Source organism: Heteronotia binoei, chromosome 10, assembly GCF_032191835.1.
Source record: "Heteronotia binoei isolate CCM8104 ecotype False Entrance Well chromosome 10, APGP_CSIRO_Hbin_v1, whole genome shotgun sequence".
In the NCBI taxonomy this organism is placed as follows: Eukaryota; Metazoa; Chordata; class Lepidosauria; order Squamata; family Gekkonidae; genus Heteronotia; species Heteronotia binoei.
The window spans coordinates 37,295,807-37,320,508 of record NC_083232.1 but is presented as its reverse complement, the minus strand read 5'-3'; the positions used below and the strand labels follow the sequence as shown (position 1 = coordinate 37,320,508).

The window sequence follows — 24,702 nt, the reverse complement described above, 5'->3', positions numbered from 1 at the left end:
TGTGGAGGAGTGGGGAATCAAACCAAGTTCTCCAGATCAGAGGCTGCCGCTCTTAACCATTACACCAAACTGGCACTGAGTGAAGGCTTCTTCAGTCATAGTCCCAGGTTACCCCAGTGTGGTATAGTACTTAGTAACTTAAACTAGATTTAAAAAGAACCAGGCTCAAATCCCTTGAAGGTTGCTGGAGCTAGTTTTCTTGGTTTTGATACTGGGCTCGGGTGTTGCTTGTTCTGTTGTCTAGGATTTATTATTGTTCTTTTAGGGTTTTATCATTGAATTGATGATTGCAGTTATATTGCTGTTCCTGCTGCACTTTAATGTTCAGGGGTTTTTGTAAGATTCTGCGGGTACTTTGGTAGATGGGAAAGGCTTGAATAGAATGAATTAAAAGATCTTCAGTTCTACCTATGAAAACATAGAGAAAACATAATTTTACTCTACTTTTCAAAAACAAAAAGTCTTCTTCGAGGCAGTGCAGTAACTGATTTGTTTCCCACATTCATTTGTGAGGTAGTCTAAGAAAAAACCCATGCTCATTCATCACCTTATCACCTGCAGTAATGTGGAAGTTCTTCCTTCCTTTTTCCCTTTGTAGTGAAATTAGCGTAGGAAAGCAGAACTTGAACTGCGAATTCCTGTTATTTCAAACTACCCCACTTGGCAGGGTGTTTCCTTATCACTAACAGACCAGAATGCACTCCTGAACTGTCAGTTCTCAGAAATGAGCACAACTTTCCTCCGTTCGGGCCTTCACAAGATCCGATACAAAAAGAACCCCTTAGCCTTTGTATTCTGGTGGAAGGGAAGACACTAGTAATACATTAATAATGACTCTTCCTTTGATCCTGATTTTTCTTTTGGTTCTGCCAGGCGTTATTTCACTCATGGGTAAGTCCCTGTTTGATTGTTGCCAAGATTATGGATATTAGAATGAATTTACAACTCTGATTTACTTTCTGTGTTTAGGAAAGTACCTTCCAGCTTGCAATGAGATTGTTAGTGATTTGAATTGTACAATGAATGTCATCAAAAGGAGATGGTGACTCATTTTAAACAGTACACTTGGGATCTTCTGTTGCTTGACCAGCTTGGAGGACAGTGAATGTGAGACTAGGTCCCAAGTTCATCACTAACAGTGCATCCCAAGGGGACTTAGAAGGGGGTAGCTCTAGTGAGGATTGCATTGTATTTATTTATTTATCATATGGCAGAGCAGCACATAGAAAGTATATAGTAATACAAAATATGTAATCAAGTTGACACAATAGGTATGCAAACTGACTGGGCAAGCCTCCTAAATACTAATATCTAGATTGCACTATTAATCTTTAGGATTCTGCAAAATCTGCATCTCAAATTGAGACTTGGCATTAAGATAAGATGATGTTGCATATATATATATATACATGTGTTTTTTCTTCTCATGCTTAATACAAAATGTTATAAAAGTAATCAGCAGACATCAAATGCTCTGTTTAGATTTTTTTTTAAATCATTTTTGAGTGCTATAGATGCTCTTATTTGGAATAGAAATATGGATTTGTAGGTTCACCCATAGGTTTGTCCCATGTAACCATTAAGGGTCAGCTACAGATTCCTGGTTTCTCAGCAAGATGCCATTCAGTAAAGACCCCCATCCCAGCTCAGCATATAATAGGATGCCACTGCTCCCCCTCCAATGTGGGTTAAGCAGTGGTGGGGATTGCCACCAACAGCTGTCCAAGGGAATCTATGGTAATGACTACTGCTTCACACTGAAAGTTCTTTCAGTCCCTTCTCACTCCAGTTCATCCCTGTCTAGAATTTATTAACTGGTATGAAAACTGCTTATCTCTGATGCAAAGACCCTTTCAGGAGTGAGATTGATTGGCACCTGGGTCACGGTCTGAAGTTTTTGACATGTTCAGGAGAAAGGCAAACTCGTGGGCATTCGATGAAATTGCTGAGCAGACAGGTTAAAACGGATAAAAGGAAGTACTTCTTCACCCAAAGGGTGATTAACATGTGGAATTCACTGCCACAGGAGGTGGTGGTGGCCACAAGCATAGCCACCTTCAAGAGGGGTTTAGATAAAAATATGGAGCAGAGGTCCATCAGTGGCTATTAGCCACAGTGTGTGTATATATAAAATTTTGTGCCACTGTGTGACACAGAGTGTTGGATGGATGGGCCATTGGCCTGATCCAACATGGCTTCTCTTATATTCTTATGTTCTCTTATATATATATACTTTAAATAACTAAAATAAGCTGTGGCACTGTAGAACTAATTACTCTCTCTGACCTGACTTTGTAATAAGACTGGCAGATTCTATGTGGGGTCTGGTCATCTCCAGGAATGCATGAGAGGATAGAAACATTCTCAGGACATATGCAGCTTGTCACCTGCATTTTGAAAAGAGACTATGCCAACATGTAGCATGCACCAGGAAGGAAAAGGGCTTGGGAGTAGGGGGTAGGGTGGAAGGAGGGAAATCAATCAGAACAGCAGCACTGTGAGTTGATAAGGTATGAGAAATGATGAGCTAGGTGCAGTTGTTTGGGCCTTTCTAGTAAAACCTTCTTGAAATTTGTGTAATCTTTACAAATACTCAGTGAAGTGTCTTTGCAGACAGTCCAGGATTTGGCACTTATTGGTCCCTTATAGTCATGACATATTAGCAGAATAAGGATCATGTAGCTTCCAATTCTGCTACATTGTGACAGATGCTTTTCATTATTAGTAAGCAACTTAAAGAGAACCACTGGTATTAGGTACAGTGGCCAAGTATTAGGTACAGTGATTACACAAGCTGGATTGGCTAGACATTTTTTTGAATTCAAGTAAACAGAAGGTGGATCTAGACTAAACTTTCCAATGGCAGAATGGAACATTCCTTCTTCCCCGCTCCCCTATTACTCTCAGCTTTTTAAAATGAAACTTCATATATTTTCAGGACAGTATCTCTCTCCTATAGGTATCCTTCCCTCCTCCTTTTTTCCAATGGTCACTTGTCAGCTGCTATTTAGCTAACTAAAAAAAAAAGAAACCTTCTAGCATACACACCCAGTCCTGTCTGAGAAGAAGCTCTGATTTGCCCAACCAACATCAAGCTCCTTTTTTATTCATATAAATTAAGCAATAGAGAGCATGTCTTCTACTCAGCCTCCTCCTCTTTAACCCTCTTTTTGTTGAGAAAATAGTGAACCTGTCCAAATGTCCCGCATTCTTTATGCAACAATTTGTGCATCTGTTCATTGAATGTAAGCTTCTAGGAATTCCCTTTGTGCTATGGAACTCGGGTCTGGTTATTACTAGTGTAGCAAACATGGTGTTGTGCAGGGAGACAGGCTGTTGTGTTAAGGATGCACAGAGGTCTATGCACATTTACTCTTTAATACTTTTCTTAGTGTTCTCAGAAAGATACTCATAGAGCAACATGCCAAACATCTGTGCATACAGAGTTCACTGGAGGCACAGCCCTTATGTAGTCACTACAACCTTGGCTGGAACACTTGCACATACAGGTGCTACTACCTCAGAGACTCTAGGCCAGTGTGCCCTGAAGCTGTCATTGCCCACCAGGTCTTCAGCATCATCACTGAATGCCTGCCCTCAGGGTTGGCCCTGCCACTAGACAAACTAGGTGATTGCCTAGGGTGCCCACTGGGTACCCCCCAAGTGACTTGGTGATGTTATCAGTGTGTGTGGGGGTGTGTGTGCTAGAAGTTAGCCTTGCTTAGGGCCAGCCCTGCCTGCCCTGCTACAAGTTAAAAAAGCACCCCACTTCATACAAGGCAATTCTGTTTATATATAGGTATGCATAGGTACAGAACATCCTAACCTCAGGCATGCATTCAGGGTGAAATTAGTGCCTTATGGCCAACAACCAATTCTTTAATTGGTTTGATTTCTGTTTTCTCTGTTCTACTTCTTTAAGCGTCTTGGGGAGAAATTTATCTTTGAGGCAATGTGAGCAGTATAAAATGACTCTGTTTTACTGGCTGACAGAACAAAGTGGGGCGAATGGATTGCCTTGAAACCCCAGTGCCCTCAAGGTTTATTGCTCTTCTTTGAAGGGGGGGAGGCATATAGCTCCTGTTAAGAATGTTGTAGGCTCTAGACTTTGTACTGTGTTAGACAAAGGCATTAATCTCTTCCATGCTCTCTCATCACCATCCCATCACTTATGTGATGTGGCTGAATGGCTTTTCATATAAATTGTGTTTCCAGTTTCTACTGTATTTCCAAGCCTGGCTTTTTGCTGGGCTGAACAAAGGAAGAGTTGGATATTGTAGGGTAATTTGAGGCAGTCATATGCCTGAAAGCAGACCATATCAATGAGTATAAAGAGCTGGAAGGTGAAAAGGTATCCCTTCCCATTGCTAGATGTGCTATATTTAGTGTGTACATTGCAATGGAACTGTCTGCTCCTCCCCCTTCTAATATTTGCTTGTGTTAGTTTACAAGCAAATATTGGGTGCAGTCCCTTCTTGTGAGTTCTGTTTGCCTGAATCATAGACTGTCTGGGCTCTCTTATTTGATACCAATTGCTCCCATCACTGTTTCTCCTTGCTAATAAGGGGATATAGTTTTTACCACACCTGTTAATGTGGTGTGTGCCTAAGAGAAAGAACCTGACTGAGTACCACCTGTTATTGACTAACAAGCAAAAGGGAACTTCACAGTAGAGCTGTCCTGATCATTATTGTCTTTGCTTACATATATATTGGACCACTGAGAAAACCCACTGACTTATAACCTGTTCTATTCCTAGGGCTGCCAACCTTCAGGTGGCACCTGGAGATCTCCCACTATTACAAGTGATCTCCAGATGACCCAGATCAGTTTCCCTGGAGAAAATGACTACTTTGGAGTGCAGTGTACCCTGCTGAGGTCTATTGCCTCTCTAAACCCTACTCCTCTCCCCACAAATCTCCAGATATTTCTAATCCAGAGCTAGCAACTCTACCAGTTTCCTTTTTCTCCTGTCATGGGTCTCCTGCTATTTGGATTCCCCCATCTTGTCTTAATGTATGCCTCTCGACCTTAGTGCAAATTTCTTCTCTTCCCCTCCAAGGGCTGTTCAAGTGAGTGAAGGAAAAAGTCTTACACTTTGGCAAACTATTGAGGTGGTATAAGAAAGACATCCTATTATGCATTTCAGGAAACAGGTATAAAAATGTACCATTATCAATGTGAAGAAACACTTCAGCTCACACTCCATTTTACTATGGGAAAGTGGTTTCTGGACTGTGTTAAATTTTGAAGGAAGACAAACCATGTCTTTCAAAAACCTGTTTTGAAGATTTAAACTTCTTCCTTCTTCTCTGCATAGCCAAGAAGCAAATTCAGCAGCATGAGGTTGCATTTTGCATTTTACAGGTGATGGATGATCTTTATATCTGAGACCTAAAACAACTACAACACTAGTTCTTGGTTCTAACACCATCTGCTCTGGTTGGTGGGTGCACATTTGGATCCAATATGGAGAGAGATAAGATTGGATAGGAGGTCCTGATCTTTTTCCAAGTAAAAAGACATAGGCCTGCACAATGTGTATGCTTCTTATAAGGAATTTTACTACGGAGTTGAACTAAACTTTTATCATTACTAGTTCCCAATGGGAAGAAGGATCATGGTGAACAACTTTCTAGGCTGCCTGTGCATCATCAAGAGATTGGCTTTCTCAAAATAAGATCTTTCAACTTCAGAGACATTTTCACTGTTCTGTCTTGAATCGTCTTTTTACCTAATGACTTGTTGTCTCATAAATATTTAGGAAAATTGCAAGCACTGCATAAACTAGTTTACAGAAATCTGGACAAATTGTTAGTACAACAATGTAATAAAAGGCTTTATCACCATTGTTGATAATTGTACATTTCCTTGTATTGTGCACAAGGAAAACTGACTGGCAAACAGCAAGTATTTGTCTCCAGTGCTCATCAGATTTCTGTTATTCACTAATGGGCTGGAAGCCAAGAGGGACATGAGAAGGAAGCCAGAGAATGGATGAGATAAGTCTAAGTCAGCTTTTTCATTGAAATAGAAGAACATGCATTTCCAGGTTATCCTTCTTCAGGACAGTTACCCACTGACATGTCAACAATACCAATAAAATGCAGTGTGGCTTGTTATGAGATGAAATGTTTATAATACAAACCCAGTGTTTTTTGCTTGTAATTTGAGTGCTTAAAGCTGTATTCTCACCTTGGTTTTCTTTCCCACCATATTTCTGCTATTCTAGGAAGTAATTGAACTTTTTTGTATTTTGAGATGTGCTTAATTCTATAGTTCGGAACAATTTGTCAAGCTGATCCCACAGTGGCAAAGTAAAAGTTCCATGAGCCAGGCCATAACTGTTTTAACACATAGGATAGTACATAGGTTCCATGTGTTTGTCTAGATGCTCCCATATATTCAAAACAAATGTTGCAAACTTTTCCAAAAGTGTCTATATCTTATGCTTTTGAAGACAAAATGGATATAATCTTGCCTTGCCTTGGATGGACTGTTCTGAAAGGAGTGAAGAATGAGTGTGCTCAGTCTTCCTACAGGTTTTATACTACAAAATTGCTACCTTTTATGCAAATGACTTGGCATAACAACAAAAAGAGCAGCCATACTGGATCAGTCCTGTAGTCTATCTAGTCCAGCAACTAGCTTTACACAGTTGTCAACCAGGTGTCCCCAGAAAGCCTACAAGTTGAGAACAGAGACCAATGCTTCCCTTTGCTGCATTCTCCACTAGGGTTGCCAAGTCCTCCGCAGCCTCCGGCGGGGGACATGTACAGCATGATGACATCATTCATAAGTGATGCCATTGCACTGGTGATGTCATGTGCTGGCTGCTCTAGGAGCTTCTGGAAAAACTCTATGGTTTTCCCGGATTCTCTAGCAATTTGGGAGGAAAACTCTAGAGCTTCCCGGAAACTCCTAGAGCAACTGGCACGTGACATCACCGGCATGATGATGTTACTTACAAGTGATGTCATTGAACCAGCAATGTCGGGAAGGGATCCCCCCACTGGCCCACTGTGGGCTGGCTGGTTGGAGACCCCCAAAGTGGGAGAACCCCCGCCCCACCAGGGAGCTTGACAGCCCTGTTCTCCACACAGTATTCAGGAGGTTGTTTTCTCTAAATATGGAGTTTCTGTTAAAATTACCATGGCTCCTGTTTAACATCTAGCTTGATTAAGAGAACTTGAAACTTTGTACACTGTGAGGTATTATTTCAGTTGGTCCTAAAGGTATTGCATGGCTTTGGGGTGTTATCACAGATTATATTTACCTTTCACATCCACAGATACAAGTACATTTTTAATATTTAATGAAGACCACAAAGTTTGTGTAAATGCACGCTCTTCAAACTTTGTCACTACCAGCACCTGTGACCATGCAAACGAAGCACAAAAATTCAGATGGATTTCCAGTCATCAGTTAATGAGTGTTTCTCTGAAGCTATGTTTTGGAGTGACTTTAAAGGTAGACTGGACACCAATTGCCCTGTATCCGTGTGATTCAACTAGCGAGTTACAAAAATGGGAATGCAGAAATGACACACTTTTTGCCATCCAAGGAGCAGATCTGTACTTCAACTATGGAAACAGAAATGAAAAAAATATTATGCTGTTCAAGGGATCAGGCCTCTGGAGTCGGTGGAAGGTTTATGGAACAACAGATGATTTGTGCTCCCGGGGCTATGAAGGTAAATACTTGTTTACTGTTCTTATTAGTTCTAATATTGTATGAGGCAGGAAAACAAAGCCTCATCTTGGAGTCTGCATTGCCTGGTGGTAAGGGAAATTTTGCTTCACCTCAAATACATTTGTGTGATAAAATGGTCATTTACATCTACATCTTTCTCAGAATAACCCACAAGTACTTTCAGCAGAGGTAGCCAACCTTATTGAGCAAGTCAGCTGTTTTGTAATTTTGAGAAAGGGTAGTAGGGTAGGCACAACCACAAAATGGTTATCATGAAATAGGACAAATTACAAAATGGCTGCTGTATGGGGGTGAGATCAGCTGTTTGCTTTGGATATGGTGTTTAGTTTCAGTTTCCAAAAGAAAAAGTTTTACTCCCTGCTTAGCTACAAGGAGAGGTTCCCAAGCTCAAAAGATGTGTTTCTGTGGCCAAGGTCCCCCAATACTGGTCCCCAATACTGCCTCAGTAAATGCTAGGAGATATTGGGGACAGTGTAGTTTGGGGAGTATACAATGTCATTTTTGGGTGATATTATAGGCTGCCTCCCTGTGTCTATGGTCTTAATCAAATTCACAAGCATGGAGGTCATTTTTTCTCACCATCTTCAATTTCTCTAGAGGTGGGAAATTGAGGATGGTAATTCTCCAGCCTGGGTGGGGAGCCTGTGGCAAGGCGAGGGTGCACAGCTGTGTGACCAGTCTGGCAGCATAGGTTCAGCCATCATTCTGCTGGTAAGGAGTAACCTGAAGCCTTCTTTTGCTCTATTTCATTAAAGATGCTTTGATTTCCCTACTACACAGTCTCACACAAGTCAAGAAGCCAAGTGGCAAGAGCCATGGCTCCCACATACTCCACATTGGGATTGCTGGGATAAAGCATGACTTGGCTGCAACATCTATTTGTATGAGTGTAAGATCCCATAAATTGCATTCAGTGTAAATTGAGTGACACATGCAAATGAAGAGTGGTTGTGGTTCAGGGGCAGATTTTCAGATGCTTGATTTGTGCTTCAAAGCCTTATCTCATTTTTTAAGACAGAAGTTTTTATCAACAGCAACAACAACATCATCAACAACAACAAGGTGGAAGATTCTGTGTTTATTTTAGCTGTTTTAAAAAATGTTCCTTCTTTCTTCAGATACATTTACCTTGAAAGGAAATGGCAAAGGGGCACCGTGTATATTCCCATTCCAGTTTCTTGGAAAATGGTATGCTGATTGTACAAAGGAAGGCAGGTCCGATGGCTTGCTCTGGTGTTCAACCACAAGAAACTTTGATGTAGAAAAGCTTTATGGATTTTGTCCACTAAAATGTAAGCTTTTCAGGATGTAAAAAAATAGTTTATAGAATCATATTATGTCATATAGGACTAGTTTTGAAAATTATCTTCCATTGCTACTAATTAATTACATTTTCCCACCTCTCCAGGTATCTGCATGACAGCTGCATCAACCATATTACCAACCATATTAATTATATCTAGCAATATAATAAACTTGGGGAAGCAGGCACATATTTTTTAGACTGAAAGATCTAACACAGGGACACATGGAATAGATTGCTGACCTACTGACACTTGCCTGTTGCACATTATACACTAACATCATTAGGAATGGGCATGACCTGATTCATAGTTCATGGTTTTCCTGGTTCATGATCCATCATGAGCTTTTTGATGCTAAATGAACCAGTCCAGGTTGTGAGGTTTATGATGTGACAAAACGGCCCCCAACATGCTAGAAACACTAAACTTGGCAGGAATCTCTGGACAACTCTCCTCTACCTACCCTCCAGGTTTGGCAAGGATTGCATTTATGGTGTTCGAGTTACAGCCCCCCAAAGAAGATGCTCCCAGGAAAGTGCTTTCTGGGGGCAATAACAGGCACAGGTTCAGGAGGTATAGAATAGACATTATGCAAACTAGGAGCATGAAAATTACATGGGACTTCCCTGTAATCCTCTTCTATACTCCTTCCAAATTATGTGCAGATTGGAGATAGGGCCCCCAATAAGGTGCTCCCCGGAAGTGCTTTTGGGCAAAATGTCGGGTGCAGGTTCAAAAGTGTATAGAATGGGCCCCCTGCACCACACCAAATACATGCGAAACCTCACTTGCTGCCTGCTCCTCCTCAATCTCTCCATGTTCTACATCTTGGAGATTGCATCCTAGTTACAGGACCCCCCAAAGGTCTCCCAAGTGCTCTTTCTGGAAAAGACACCTGAGGTTACAGGAATCTATGGAACAGGTCAGGAATAAGGCAGTGACACCAAACTCAGGAAAACTTCACCTGGGCAGAACCTCCCTCCCCAGTGAGATACTGAAAGCAGTCAAACTTGACTAGAAGCAAGTCATGCATCCCTCCTATGCTCACAGCCCTTTCCAAATGGAGGTTCTGAATGACAGGCAAACATCCCCAGAGTTCTGACAGGAACTCTCCAATGGAGCCCTACAACAATTTGGCAGGCACCCTAGCCACACTACATGATCAAGGGAAGCAGAGGAGTGGCATTTGAGGCAAGCAAAGGAGTGGCTTTTGAAGCAAGCTCTCAAGATTTCTCTTAGCACTATAAAATATGGTTTATGCAGTATAAAGTGTTAAAAACCACTCCTCTGCTTGCTTCAGATCCCTGAACACCTCTGTGTGCTGTGAGAGTGAAAGTGGGTACAAAGGGGACTTACTGTTTGGGAGACGAAGTCCTCTACCCACTGTGTACCATAAGCCCCTGTCACCAAACCCATCCTGTCCAACCACTGGAGCCTGGCCCTAGCAGGGCATCACCAAGGGTCTCAGAGCCTTCTTTTCCTGATCTTTTCCTGGGGCACTCCACAGAGTCAGAAGAATTGTTAGCACTGCCCAGAGACACCAGCAGTTGCTAACACTCTTTGGAGAGGAGGACAACTGTGATTCTGGGGGAAGGGGGAGTCAGAAGAATTGTTAGAATTGTTAGCACTGCCCAGAGACACCAGCAGTTGCTAACACTCTTTGGAGAGGAGGACAACTGTGATTCTGGGGGAAGGGGGAGCCCACAGTTTGGAAACATTTTTTCACCCTTCCCTGTGTGATAGAGTGCCAGATGTGCCACACCCATGTCCAGAAAGGTGTAAATCCCCAGCACTTGTTCTCCATCCTCCACAGGCACCCAATGATGTTGCCACCCCAAGAAAGAGTTGTGGCCAGTGGGAGGAAGAAAAGGCCCACTCCCTCTCAGCAGGGAGAAGTGGAGGCAGAGCAGGAGGCCTCTCCAAGAAAGGCTCCCTGCACTCGGGCTGTGTGAGTGGGACATCAAGGTGGGCAACCCTCCAAGAGGCCAGAAAGGCTATGTGGATGGCCCAGAAAGCAGTCACTTGCCTAGCCTTTCACTGGATGCAGTGGTTGATGGTCAAGGCTCAGTTCTTCAGAGTCATTCCTCTGATTTGACAGCTGGACCAGGCACTGGTCTCCACACTAGAGCCAGCTGTTCTCCCATCATGGCCTTGACAGAGCCAACAAAGGAGAGGCTGTAGAGCTGAGGTCATGTAAAGCATTCTGATCCCATAGAGCAGAATGGGAACTCTGTTATTGGCATCCAGCAGCACCTGTTAAGCTTTAGAGGGCTCCTATTGGTTTGTCCAAGGCTGAAGAATTCCACACACTCACACCCAGTTGATGTTTCTAAACAGTTTAATTGAGCAGAGATAATATGTCTGCAAATGTATCCATTTACAAACCGCCACAAACAGCATCAAAGTCCATGGAATGTTCGTGCCAGTTACCCTTCCACTAACACTGCTTCCCAAACCACTAACCAGCCAAAATTAATGATGAACTTTAGTTTGTGAGCCAGTTCATGCCCATCCCTAAGCATCATCCAAAGAACAATTGATTTTTTAAATAAATTTCCATCAGGCATATATATGTAAGTTGTTATTGGCAGGCCATATTTTCTTTTTGAATTTCTCCTTCATGAATACCAGAGGTCCAGGTCTTTTGTGTGTCTCTAGCAATACTCTTTGTGGGGGTCCAGCCCTGGAAATGAAAGGGTTTTTATGGACTTAGACTGGAGTAACTGCACAGAATTGTGCTATTACCATGAAAGTCCAAGCAGGTTGCCCTTCTAAATCAATGGACTTAGAAGGTTGGTTGTGGGTCAGCTAGTTAACAAATAATACTACAATTGTTTAGATAAAGACTACTACCCATTTTTCCTGATAGAATCTGGGAGAGAAACTATCACATGGTTTAAATGCTGTTAATACAGCTCCTGTGCTGGGAGGCTTAATGAAAGCTCATTTGGTGCATTTCTTGGTACTCATCTGAGAAATAAGCATGTATTGTTGGGAGAGTGATTGCACAAAAAAAGCACATAAGCTGATTAAAGTGTAGAGAAAGCTTTTTTCAAGAACTAACATTTGATAGTAAAGAGTAAAGACAGATAGATTCTTAGCTACTGTGAGAGTTGTGTTATGTGGAACTTACAAGAAGGAGAATATTGCTCTGAGAGACAGACAACAAACGACACATGGGGGGGAGGTGCTGACCTCACTATCCTAAACTAGCCTTCTGCCCTCTGCAGGATTCTTCTTCTCTTCTTTTCTATCCTTTTGTACACCAAACATCACTTACTCCAACATGTATGACATTTCAGGCTAGTAGTTTTATTTATTTAGCAGACTTATTTTCCACCCTTTTCTGTAAATGGGCTCAGGGTGGATTACAGTCTGCACAACTGATCTTTCATTTTCTTTGGTCTTGTCATAATGAATGGTAGAAATGTTTTTTGGTTCTCCCTCCAGCTAATTTAATTGACCGCTTGTGGGATACAGACCCTTTGTCTGGGGTACAGTACCAGATAAATTCAGAATCTGCTCTTACTTGGTACCAAGCAAGGAAAAGTTGTCAGCAGCAAAGTGCAGAATTGCTGTGCATCACGGAGTTACATGAGCAAATGTATCTGGCAGGTAAATTACCAATGTGTAAATATTTTCTTGAATTTCATGTAATGAAAAACTAAGAGAAGTTTTTGAATATATGTGGGACATTCCATAGAGCTATCAGTACCATCATGAACACAATGCCAGGGCTGGATCTAGGGAAGGGGGGGGGGTGCTTGCCCTGGGCACCACCGGAGGGAGGCCACGCCAAATTGGGTATGGAGTCCATTCCATTCTATTCTATTCTATTTATTTATTTATTTACATTTATATCCCGCCCTCTCCGCAAGCGGACTCAGGGCGGCTTACAACATCATAAAAACAATCAATTCAGTAAAACATATGGGACCATAAGATAGAATGGACCCATAAGGGGTCACCATTTTTAAATTTGCCCCCACCCCTTAAAAAACATGTTGATCCGGTCCTGCACAATGCATGTCTGTCAGAGACCCAAGCCCAATTTCCTTTGGGTTTTTGCTCCTAGCTCCCCATGTGGAGCCCCTGAACAATTTCCCAGACCTGTGGGCCCCACAATGTTGGATGCACACAAAAAGACCAGCCCTTTTAAAAATAAAGTTTTATTAAACAGTTTAAAAGAATTCACAACACAGTGCAATTTCAACAGATTAGTAACAAGAAAACAAAGTTAACTTTTCTATCTAATACATTGTATACCTGAGTGTACAAATCTTCTTGCAGCATAAACTCCAAGCAGTAGCATAAAGGCATTTTATATGTTGCAATCCATCATGATGAAGCATTACATATCAAAGCATACTAGCATGGTATTAGCATAACCATTTATAGCCTATACCCTTATTACAGCTTTGTACCACAGCTTTTTCTTTGGTAGAAAAAGCCCAGCAAGAACTAATTTGCATATTAGGCCACACCCCCTGACATCAGCATTGTTTCACATAGGGCTTTTATGTAGAAAAAGCCCAGCAGGAACTTATTTGCACATTAGGCTATAGCCCCTGATGCTAAACCAGCCGGAACTGCATTCCTACAAAGAAAAAAAAAACACCCCTGCTTTGTACCCTATGTCATGAGGTGGTCTCTCCAGTCCAATAAGTGATCTACTTCTGAGGAACTTTGAAGAGAATGTTGGCACCTGCTCCTAATTCCCCCCTCCCATCCAGTTACACCACTGAGCTTAGGTTCTCATGATTGGGCCTAGTTGCTAGTTTCCTGCTGGCTTTGAAGGAGATAATTATGGCAGTTGCAGGAAGCTTCAAATCATGAACACCTGTCAGCAGAGCCTTCTAATGTTCACATTAACCCTTGAGGGAAATTAGAGTGCTTTGCCTCACAATGTTCAACTCATCTGAGTGAATCATGTTTTATGCACAATGTTTTCACAGCAGTGATGCCATCATCTGGGTGTGGAGCAGGTATCATGGGGGGGGGGGGAGTATTCGTAAATTTCCTGCATGTGCCGGGGGTTGGACTAGATGACTGTGGAGGTTCCTTCCAACACTATGATTCTATGAAATCTGAACTTAGGCCAGTAGCAAAAAGTGATTGTAAACCTGAAGAAATGATGCCTGGTTTTATCAGCATTCTGCATATGCTCAGCAATCACTTTAATTCACTGAAAATATTTCTTAAATCCCTTTAATAAATATCACCAGTATTGACATTTCAATGCTGGTACTGGCCAAACCAGTTAATATTAATAGTATCACATTAATATTATCAACACTGATCAAATTAATATTGGTGTTTTCAGTGCTTAATTTCTAAGATTAGAAATACTAAGGCTGAAGCCTCCACATTTGTTGTAGTTGTTATTGCTTTGGAAGTTCCTTTTCCTGAGGTAAGTCATGAAAAGTTGATGAACCTGCCATGTTCAGATATTTTATCCAAACACTAATTTCTATGAGGCATTAGCAAGGGAAATTCACTACTTCATACCTGGAGGCATTTGATGGGCCACTATGAAAAACAAGATACTGGTGAGGCAGATCTTTGATCTGATCCCGTGGGGTGAAGGACTAGTGTATCCAGTTATATCATCTGCATAATATTTCTAGTATGCCAGAAAGCATTAACAGAGTCGGTAGTAGTAAAACAGCTGTATTTCTGAGATCACAATGAAGAACCAACCAAATGAGCCAAGACCATGTTCCAATTGCTTTAGTGCTTGTGAAAACAGTTGTCCAGTGAGGTGATTTCTGTATAATTATTCCTCTTCATTAGGAAAGTCTGCAAAACAGAGCCATTAGGAGGGGCCCTTTTGGTGATTTGTCTGATTTAGGTTCAGTTCTCGAAGTCTGTGTTTATGGTTGCTTTGATTTTGAGATTGCTATTTGATATTGTGATTTTTCTTTCATTGGAAACTGCTTTGAACTGACTGGAAAACTGGTATGAAATAGAAATTCCAACATGCTAACCACAGTACGCCTTCCACATATATATAACCTTTGTTGGTACAGCTTCAAGTCTGTTTCCATTTCTTACCCTTGTTCTACTTTCAAGTGTTTCCCCATGTTGGATATCAAATGCAGCCCATGAAAATGAGAATATGGGAAGAAAAAAATTTCTCCTCTTAATACACTAAGGAACTCTGGAACCTGACTGTTTTCATGCTATGTAGGAGCATGAATAACAGAACAGGTAGACCTGGAAGTTGCTTTGCAGGATTCAATAACAACACAGACCTCCTATGACATCAATGGATGCTCCAAAAAGGAAATTTTGTATCACCGTTAATATGCAGTCATTTTGACAGGTGCAGGTTCAGGAGGTTCAGGGATGTATAGAACAGATTATGTGAAAGCCAGAGACACCAAACTTGCAAGAGATCCTTGGCTGACTCTCTTCTACCTATCTGCCAAATCTGGGGAGGATTGAATTTATGGAGTTCAAGTTATGCCCCCCCCTCAAAAAAAAGAAGGTGCTCCCAGAAAACTGCTCTCTGGGGAAATGAGAGGTGGCCAGGCCCCATAAATTCAACCCTCACCAAACTTGGAGGGCAGGTAGAGGAGAGTCAGCATGAGATCCCCTGCAAGTTTGATGTCTCTAGCATGCTGGGGGTGGGGGACATTTAAACTGAATCACAAACCTCATGAACCAAACCAGTTTGTTTGGCCCCTAAAAGTTTATGATGGTTGGTGATTCACAAACCGAGCATGGCATGAACCACAAACTAAACCACATTTCCCCAGTTTGAGTCCATTCCTATGCATCATGGTGTTGTAGGAATGGGAAACACTCCCAACAGACATTCTCTTCTGCTCCTGTGTTTTTGTTTACTTAGCCCTGTCCAGTATTCTGTAATTGTTGCAGCTCTCTGTGGAGTCTGTTCCTGAAAATGACCATTTACTGTGCATTGCATTCTTACCTAGGATTGACATCAAAGTTGACTACTGAACTCTGGTTTGGTCTTAACAGTTTGGACTTTGATAGTGGGTGGCAGTGGAGTGGTGGCCATGCTTTCAGATTCTTAAATTGGGCCCCAGGTAAGTGTTAATATAGGTATTTTGCCTGTAGTATATTGTTCTCATGCATTTGGGTATATGATGTCTTTCTCTTTTTGTTGATTTATTTTAAATATATCTATTGTACAAAAGAAGTCTTTCAAAATACTTTTCTCCATTGATAGTGCAACTTGCAATGCTTCCCTTCAACATACCCTTCTTGAAATTCAAGTTTTGTTTTGATACTCCAGCACGCAAAATGATTTGGAAATTTCATTTCCCCTACAGCAGGTCTATAGCATTTAACCCATTGATCCAAGCACACACCTTATTTCAGCCGTGTGCTTTGCATTAGCACTTGCCCAAGGCAGCAGCCACAAACAGTGCTTAGATCCAAGCCAGAAATGACAGTGGAATTCTGTACTCAAAATTCAAAACATATAAAAAGCAGTAGTAGCACAGGAAGGGGGGCTATGTGAGTTGCTCCCCTTAGCCCCAGTCGCTTTAAGCCCTCAAAGGACTGAAACATGGGTATTTCTATTTTCCTCCATGAGCTTAAAGCTTCTGGAAATGGGAAGTTCCATTTTTGACAGCACAGAAGGGAGCATTAAGCCTCCTTTTCCCCAAAATCCAGTGGTCCCCTTCCATATTGTACTGTTCTCCAGGGCCTTTTTTAAAAGAAAAAGCCCAGCAGGAACTCATTTGCATATTAGGCCACACACCCCGATGCCAAGCCAACCTGAATAGCATTCCTTCTCAAAAAAAGCCCAGCTGTTCATCATGGCTACGTTTTAGGGCCAAAACCACATCTGGCATTCTAGAATTCTTGCCCCATTTATAGTTTGGATGATAACAAATCACCAGAAAGCCACTGAATGTAGCTGGCAGGTTGTCTTTGATTTAGTGGATTACAAGTTGTGCACCCATCCTTGGGTAATGCAAATATTTTATTTGTTCATCACCTTTTGTGGCAATGCCACAGGGATACATGCTAGGCATCACTTTTAAATCAAACAATACATTGCTTGTGATGATGACTCCACCGTTCATGTGCTCACCACAAAATCAAGGACCCAATGTCTTCCTGTTAGTGATTTTAGGTGATATGCTTAGCTGGCTATTTCACCATAAATAAAATAGCCACTTGGGTCATTTTGCTGATGTGTTGAATGAACTGAAATTATATAGCAAATACCTTGAATGTCCTCATTGGCTAATAAATAATTCTTTAGTAAAGGCTATTATTTGACAATAAAGGCATGTGAATATTCTTCTTACTTGTACCCATTCCTTGAAGGAAGCCCTTCCCCAGAGCCAGGAAAATCCTGTGGAACACTTAATCCTTTCAAACGTGCCAAATGGGAAAGCCAAGAATGTAACAAGAAACTTGGTTATATCTGTAAAAAAGGAAATTCCTCTCTGGATTCATTCACTATTTCTTCAGGTAAGCAAGCGAATACAATTTAAAAACTTGCCAGTGGGGCAATAAGAATAAAAGGACTGTGCCATTTGAGGGGGGGGAGGGGGAGAGGGAGGAGCTCGTGACACTATTGATATTCCACTGTAGCAGATGTTTACAAAATTAGGGGTTGGGGGCTGTCTTGCCTTATAGCAGAATGGTATGCTTAGCTATTACTAACATTCATTTTTCCTCCTTTTTAAACTGACTGCTAAGGACCCCGAAAAGACAAAAGATTAGTTATTAATCAGGAGGAGGGAGGAGGACTCAGCTTCAGACTTTTCTGTCTCTTTCATTCACACACTCTGGGGCAGCAAGGAAAGGAAAGGTCCCCTGTGCAAGCACTAGTCGTTTCCAACTCTGGGGTGACATTGCTTTCACAACGTTTTCATGGCAGACTTTTTACGGGGTGGTTTGCCATTGCTTTCCCCAGTCATCTACACTTTCCTCCCAGCAAGCTGGGTACTCATTTTACTGACCTCGAAAGAATGGAAGGCTGAGTCAACCTCGAGCCAGCTACCTGAAAACCCAGCTTCCGCCGGGGAGCGAACTCAGGTCGTGAGCAGAGTTTAGGACTGCAGTACTGCAGCTTTAACACTCTGCACCATGGGGGAATAAAACAGGATCCCAGCTATTGCAGCACTGAATTTCAATCCAAGGAGCAGGGGGTGGGGAGGTGTTTTCCCATAGCCAGGGATTAGAGGCCTGGAAGGTGAGACAAGTTAAGGAGAGTATGTTCATGTAAGATAGAGTAGAGATTCCTCCTCCCTTCTCCTGCTTAATAGGGATCTCAGTAAGCCTTCATAGGTTTGCTTGTTTTTTTAAAAAAGACAGGCTGGGCTGTTTAAAAATGCAACCTCCAGCCTAGAAAGGTGAAACACTTTGTTACCTTGGCAACACCATCTTGTGTAATCCCCTGTTGACACAGCCCATCTGCAAAAGAAAAGAAGGGAGCGGAGTGGCACATTACCATCTCCGAGGTGAAAATGCTGACATAGCACAAATGCAATCCTTCACCAGATCCACTGTGCAAAGGAAAAATCAGCTGGACAATTTAGAAACAATGGGAGAGGGGAGAGGAAAGCTATTAGTTTGGAAGTAACTTCTGAAAGTGCTTTAGCTGGAAGCAAATCAGTAACAGAGAAAACAGAGAGTAAGTGTTCAGTGTGGATGTGACTTCTATCAACACATCAGCCAGCCAAAGAGCATTGTAGTTCACAGGATAACGTAGGGGAGATGCTGGAATTCATGGGGTGACTGGAAGATCATTTTGGCCAGTCACTTTTCCATGTTGGAATTCATGGGGTGACTGGAAGATCATTTTGGCCAGTCACTTTTCCATGTTGTGCTCTCATCCATGTCATTTTGAATTGTAGACTCCCTCAAATGTAGCACAGCAGTATATACATTAATCAAATAAACAACAATAATAAACAATGTAATTCCAATGGGACTGAGGGAAAAAAATGATCTGTTTTCCAATTGGATAGGAAAACAGCTGGTCCCAATTCTGAATTAAGCCCAGGGAGTTTGCTGCTCTAGTGAATCACTGGTGGTTCACCTCCTCATCTGCTTTGTTGGCGCTTGCTTCTTTGGGATTGTGGGTAGAGGTTTTTCTGCAAATTGAGACTGGTTAAAGCCCCCTGTATGGACTGCCCCTGAATTGATGCTCATGTTATTCCAAATCATCAAGAGATGCAAAGGACTGATTCCTTCTGCTGACTGCTCACCATTTTGTCAATGGTCCTGGCATTCCTTTCCAGAATGGTTTCTGAAATGCTGAAATTCATTTCAGCCTAAGGGGAGCCCAACACACCTTCTCAGTTGGCCTATTGTCAGCAAGATGGCTGCCTTCGTGCTATAATTTCTCTTTCTTTCTTTCTTTCTTTCTTTCTTTCTTTCTTTCTTTCTTTCTTTCTTTCTTTCTTTCTTTCTTTCTTTCTTTCTTTCTTTCTTTCTTTCTCTCTCTCTCTCTCTCTCTCTCTCTTTTTCTTTCTTTCTTTCTCCCCCCCAGGCCCGGTGCATGGGGTTCTGTTGCCTGGGCAATACGCACTGAAAGTGCCATTCTTTCTTGGCTTTAAGGGGTCGGGGGACTGGGATTGGGGGACTGAGACATGTAGGCAGGCAGAGCCAAAAACCTCTGTTAGTCTCCTGTCTTGGAAACCCTACGGGGCTCACCAGAAGTCAGCTGTGTGGCACAGGAAAAGTCATTTCATTTTAAGAGTATAGTTTGGTAAATATCCCTCTCTGTCATGCTTTGTCAGTTTCCTGTCATGCTTTGTCATGATTCCTGTCATGAACTATCTTTGCAAAGATGCCCAGGTGTTTCCTATATCCATTTATATATTGTTTTTTATGCATTTTTCTTTAATGACATGACCAATATAATTGCAGTTTACTATGCATGGCGTGGAGCAGTTTCATGCTGATGCACCAGATTTCTGATCATTGCATTAAATACAACCACATTGTGCCATGGTTGTAACCCTGCACATAATAAAGTTGGTTCATTAACATTCCACCGAAGAATCAGACTAACGTACATAAATGAGCAATGGGTTCTCAGCAGGTGGTACAGAGCATATGCCTGTACTGAACTAACACCTTTGAGGGGGCTATTTTTTAACCCTTGATTGCTTGCACATAGGTAATTTGCAACACATCTTTAAAATAGTTTCCCTTCAACATGTATTCTTTGTTCCTAATTTTGCATAGGGAAGCGATCAATTTTATGTACCAGCATGGTGCAGTGGTCAGAGTGCCACAGAAACCCAGTGGGAGACCTTTGGCCAGTCACTTTTCTCAACCTAATCTAGTTCACAGGGTTGCTGTTTAGATCACATGAGGAAGGAGAGCTATGGATGCTTCTAAGCTCTGTGAAGAAAGAGCACAATAAACAGTGTACCATATTATGGCAATCTTGCCCTCTTCCCTCCTTCAAGCACAGGATTTCCCCTTGTGCTCTTCTTATTTGTTGGTTTATGGCTGTCCCATCCTGTCATGTTATATTTTTTTATGCTGGATCAGCCTAGGGACTTAAGGGAAGAAACAAAACCACCTGCTAATATTCCACTCTTGTAATGGTACATGAGAGGCTTTTGAAAGTTCAAATATAAGCAATATTTAAAAAAATATATTGGAGGAGAAGGTCAGGTGAACCAATAATAAAAACTGAGGTAACTTTGTAATAACACTAAATCCATATAATGTGTTGCCAACAAGTGTTTTTGCTTTTCAACAAGGTTTTTTAAACTTTGAGGAGATAGGCTTCTTTTTTCAGTTTCTGCTTTAACTCACGAACATAGGTTTTTGGAGTCTCACTGTTTAGAAGACAGGAATATACAACCAAATTTCCAGAATCCTTCTGTGTATACAGACCAGGAATCACTCCTCTTTTAAGAGTTATCTCCCTTTTCACTAAGCAGGGATTACTTCTCTTGACTAGAATCTCTGTCACTTTTCAGCTTGAAGTGGGATCTTCTATGATCCTCTCACGCCTCTTGCCTACTTCCCAGTCCTCAGTCTGTACTAAACTGTCTCTTCTTCAACTGTAATTTCTTAACTGACTCTCTCCACAGAATTCCATTTGAACAGCTTGGTACTTAAAGGTTTTCAGACTCTGTGAGGTATTAACCCTTGACATCATACATACAGAACTCTACGGTTGCTTATGGTTGTGTGCAGAACTCTATGGTTGCTTTTCAACAAGATTTTTGAAACTTTGATAGGCTTTTCTTTTCAGTTTCTGCTTTAACTTGCAAGCATAGGTTTTTGAGTTTCATTGCCACTTCAAGGTGGCATTTTTTCATCTTTACCAAGCCTAGCAACTGGTTACCCTCCTGTCCAACTCAGACCTAGCCACAGTAATCCATGTGATGGTCACCTCCAGATTAGACTACTGTAATTCACTCTATGCTGACCTACCCATGGGTCTGACCTGGAAGCTCCAATGGGTCCAGAATGTGGCAGTGCAAGTTCTGATGGGAGCGCCTGGAGCGGCATACATTCAACCTGTGGTGCACCAGCTACGCTGGCTTCCAGTTGAATACCAAGTCAGATTCAAAGTTTTGGTCATGATCTTCAAGGGCTTGAGCGGTCTGGGACCGATGTGTCTACAGGATCACCTCCTCAGCTATGTTCCTGGAATAACATTATGCTCTACTGGTCATCCCTGGCCCCAAAGAGGCCTGGTCATCCTGGTCTTTGACAAGAGCCAGGACCTTTTCTGTCCTGGCTCCAGCCTGGTGGAACTCTCTGCCCACATCCACCTCTCCGATGTCCCCCCTCCCCCATGTAGGATCTGAAAATCTGGAATAGAAGGTTGTTTACTGGGATGCCATTGGGGTTTATGAGTTCTTAGTTAATTGTTTTATGGTCTTACATTATTGTATTTTTATCCACTGCTGTAAATCGCCAAGAGCCTGACATTGACTGGGATGGAGGAATTCATTAACAACAAATAAATAAATAAAATAAAGCCAAATCCTATTTCTTTGTTTCAATTTTGCACAGACTTAGTGTTGCTTCCAAGTATGTATGTACATGAAGTGCCATTAAGTTGCTTCTGACTTACATTCTATCATTAACAGCCTTGCTCATGTCTTGCAGTCTGAGGGGCATGGCTTCCTTTATTAAGTTAATTCATCTCATGTTGAGTCTGTCTGCTGCCTTTAACTTTCCCAGGCATTATTGTCTTCTCCAGTGACTGTTGTCTTCTCACAATGTGACCAAAATGTGATAGCTTCCCAGTATCGCCTTCTGTTTTCCTGACAGCCGCTTCACACATGGGGGAGAAAATGTGTTTTAAAAGATATGTGTGAGTGGCAGGAAACATCTGGCCAGATGCAAGTAGACTTACTACCATACCAGTTTTTAAAAATCAACTGGACTGCATTGTTGCTCAGGGAAGCAAATTGCTGGTTGCCAGAAGAGGCCATTTCCTTTTTTCTTTACTAGCCCCTACTGTAGAACTTAGACAAATATCCAGCTTTGCCAGAAATGTTTGGTTTGGCCTCCACTGTCAGATCTGTCTGAGCCAATAGGAACCATCATTTCCCCATAAGCTATACTTACATGGCTGGTGTAACATTTAAGTGATGGACCTACATGGGCACAAGAATTATCAAACTTTACCTCCTGTCAAGGTGACAGTTGGCACAGGGGAAGCCTTGCTTCGTTTTCCCTCCCCCACAAAATTTAGGGCATTTTAATATTATCAGTGGCACAATGGTGCCAAGAGCTATGATGAGAGAATGCTCCAAAAGCACATTGTTCTGTTGCTGAAAGGAAGGAAGTCAGACCTAGATGGTCATCTGGGATTTATTTGAAGATCATACTGAGAGTTTTGGATGAAAAGCTGAATCCAGGCTTCATGACAAGCTGCAGTTAAACTCCATTTGTGGCTGCATTTATGTGTGAACCTTGTTCCACCCACCTCATCAAACCAGAGGCTGAGATATATGTGAGTGGCAAGAAACACCTGGGGTAGTGGTAGATTTACTACCATTATCTGGTAATCTGGCTTGTGGGGGGTGGGGGGCGGATGGAGAATACCAGCTTGCTGAATTGCTTGCATTGAAATGTCAGAGTAAATTGGAGCCAGATGATTATCAAACTTTGAGGTGTTCAATCATGTTCTGAGAGGTAGAGGAAGGAAGAATGAGGGGCACATGAGCAAACAAAGCTTAATTGCAGCTTGTTGGGATATATTAATATAATGATGGTATGATAAATAAGCAAGAACAGAAAGCCACTGTCGGGAATGAGGAGTATGTTTCTATGCCCATGTGCATCAATACAGCATTTTGTGTATTCACAACTATTCTGCAGTTATTGACTTGGCCCACTTGGGGAGGGATGGTGGCTCAGTGGTAGAGCATCTGCTTGGTAAGCAGAAGGTCCCAGGTTCAATCCCTGGCATCTCCAAAAAGGGTCCAGGCAAGTAGGCGTGGAAATCCTCAGCTTGAGACCCTGGAGAGCCGCTGCCAGTCTGAGAAGACAATACTGACTTTGATGGACCAAGGGTCTGATTCAGTATAAGGCAGCTTCATATGTTCATCTCATTTGATCTCAGAAGCTAAGCAGGATTGGTCCTGGCTAGTATTTGGAAGGCAACCTCTGAGGAATACCAGGGTCATAATGCAGAGACAGGCAATGGCAAACCACCTCTGAAACATCTCTTGTCTTAATCTAGCTCACCACCTGGTGGTGCATAATACTAAAACAGCTAGAATTTCTGGCTGCCAGACAATTTTAGGATACTACACACCCCGCCATATGATAGTTTCTATTAATTACAATCATTTTTGTCTTCCCCCTCAGAATCAAATGTGCCAATTAAGTGTCCTGATGGATGGATATCATATGCAGGCTTCTGTTATAAGATTCACAGAGAAATCAACTTTTGGAATGATGCAGTAGCATTCTGTAGAAAGGAAGGTGGAGATCTGGCAAGTATCCACAATATAGAAGAGTACAGCTTTATCATTTCTCAGCTTGGATATCGTGAGTATTTGTGCAGGGTTTCTGTTAATATTCTAACAATTAGCATTTTTTTGTTATTCACAACAGTAGATTTCATAAACAGCATGGAGATGAGAAAACTACAGTTTCAGGATTAAAAGACTATGAATAGTGTCAAAAATCTGATGTGAACGTCAGCATTTTTTAATTCGGAATTTTCAACTCTGTCCCATTGTCCTTCAACATCAGCATTATCCTTTGAGATATCTAATTCTCAACTTGGCCCCATCTGTAGATACTTTAATCTAGAGATTGGAGAACCATAAACAGACAAGAAAGAAAGCCCCAGGTTTGCAGAAAAATCTGAAATCTAAATACAAATACTTTGAGAAGTTTAAAAACTCCCAAATAATAGAAGCAATGCCTGTACCTTTAAATAATGAATGTATGTTCTGGGACTAATGTGAGGGTCACAAACCTTCAAATCTTGGTTTCTTTGGTAAATGGCAGGGCTCTTTCCAGGGCTGTTTAGGGAGGGAAGGAAAAAGGGAAAGACAGAAGGGTAGATAAAAGTAGATTGGCTAGTGGGCAGAAAGGAGAGAAGAAGCAAGAAAAGTCTTTCAAGAGAAGGGAAAGTAAAATTAGTGGGGGAGGGGAAATGTGATGCACCGTGCTTGATCTTATGGATCTTGCCCTTGTGGTGTTCTATTTATTGCAAGCATGGGAATTATGTTATAGACTGAGAGAGACC

General features: G+C 41.8%; 1 protein-coding gene across 1 annotated transcript in view; it reads left to right on the top strand.

The window, feature by feature from the left end:
• Positions 1–788: 788 nt before the first annotated feature.
• The window catches only part of LOC132578420 (macrophage mannose receptor 1-like), a 79,725-nt gene continuing 55,811 nt past the window's right edge, over positions 789–24,702 (top strand). Inside the window, exons 1-7 of the mRNA XM_060248413.1 lie at positions 789–891; positions 7,292–7,693; positions 8,832–9,005; positions 12,468–12,632; positions 15,959–16,072; positions 17,328–17,474; positions 23,811–23,993. Of these exons, the coding sequence (XP_060104396.1) occupies positions 831–891; positions 7,292–7,693; positions 8,832–9,005; positions 12,468–12,632; positions 15,959–16,072; positions 17,328–17,474; positions 23,811–23,993 (1,246 nt within the window). The 5' untranslated portion in view covers positions 789–830. The remainder of the gene's footprint in view (positions 892–7,291; positions 7,694–8,831; positions 9,006–12,467; positions 12,633–15,958; positions 16,073–17,327; positions 17,475–23,810; positions 23,994–24,702) is intronic.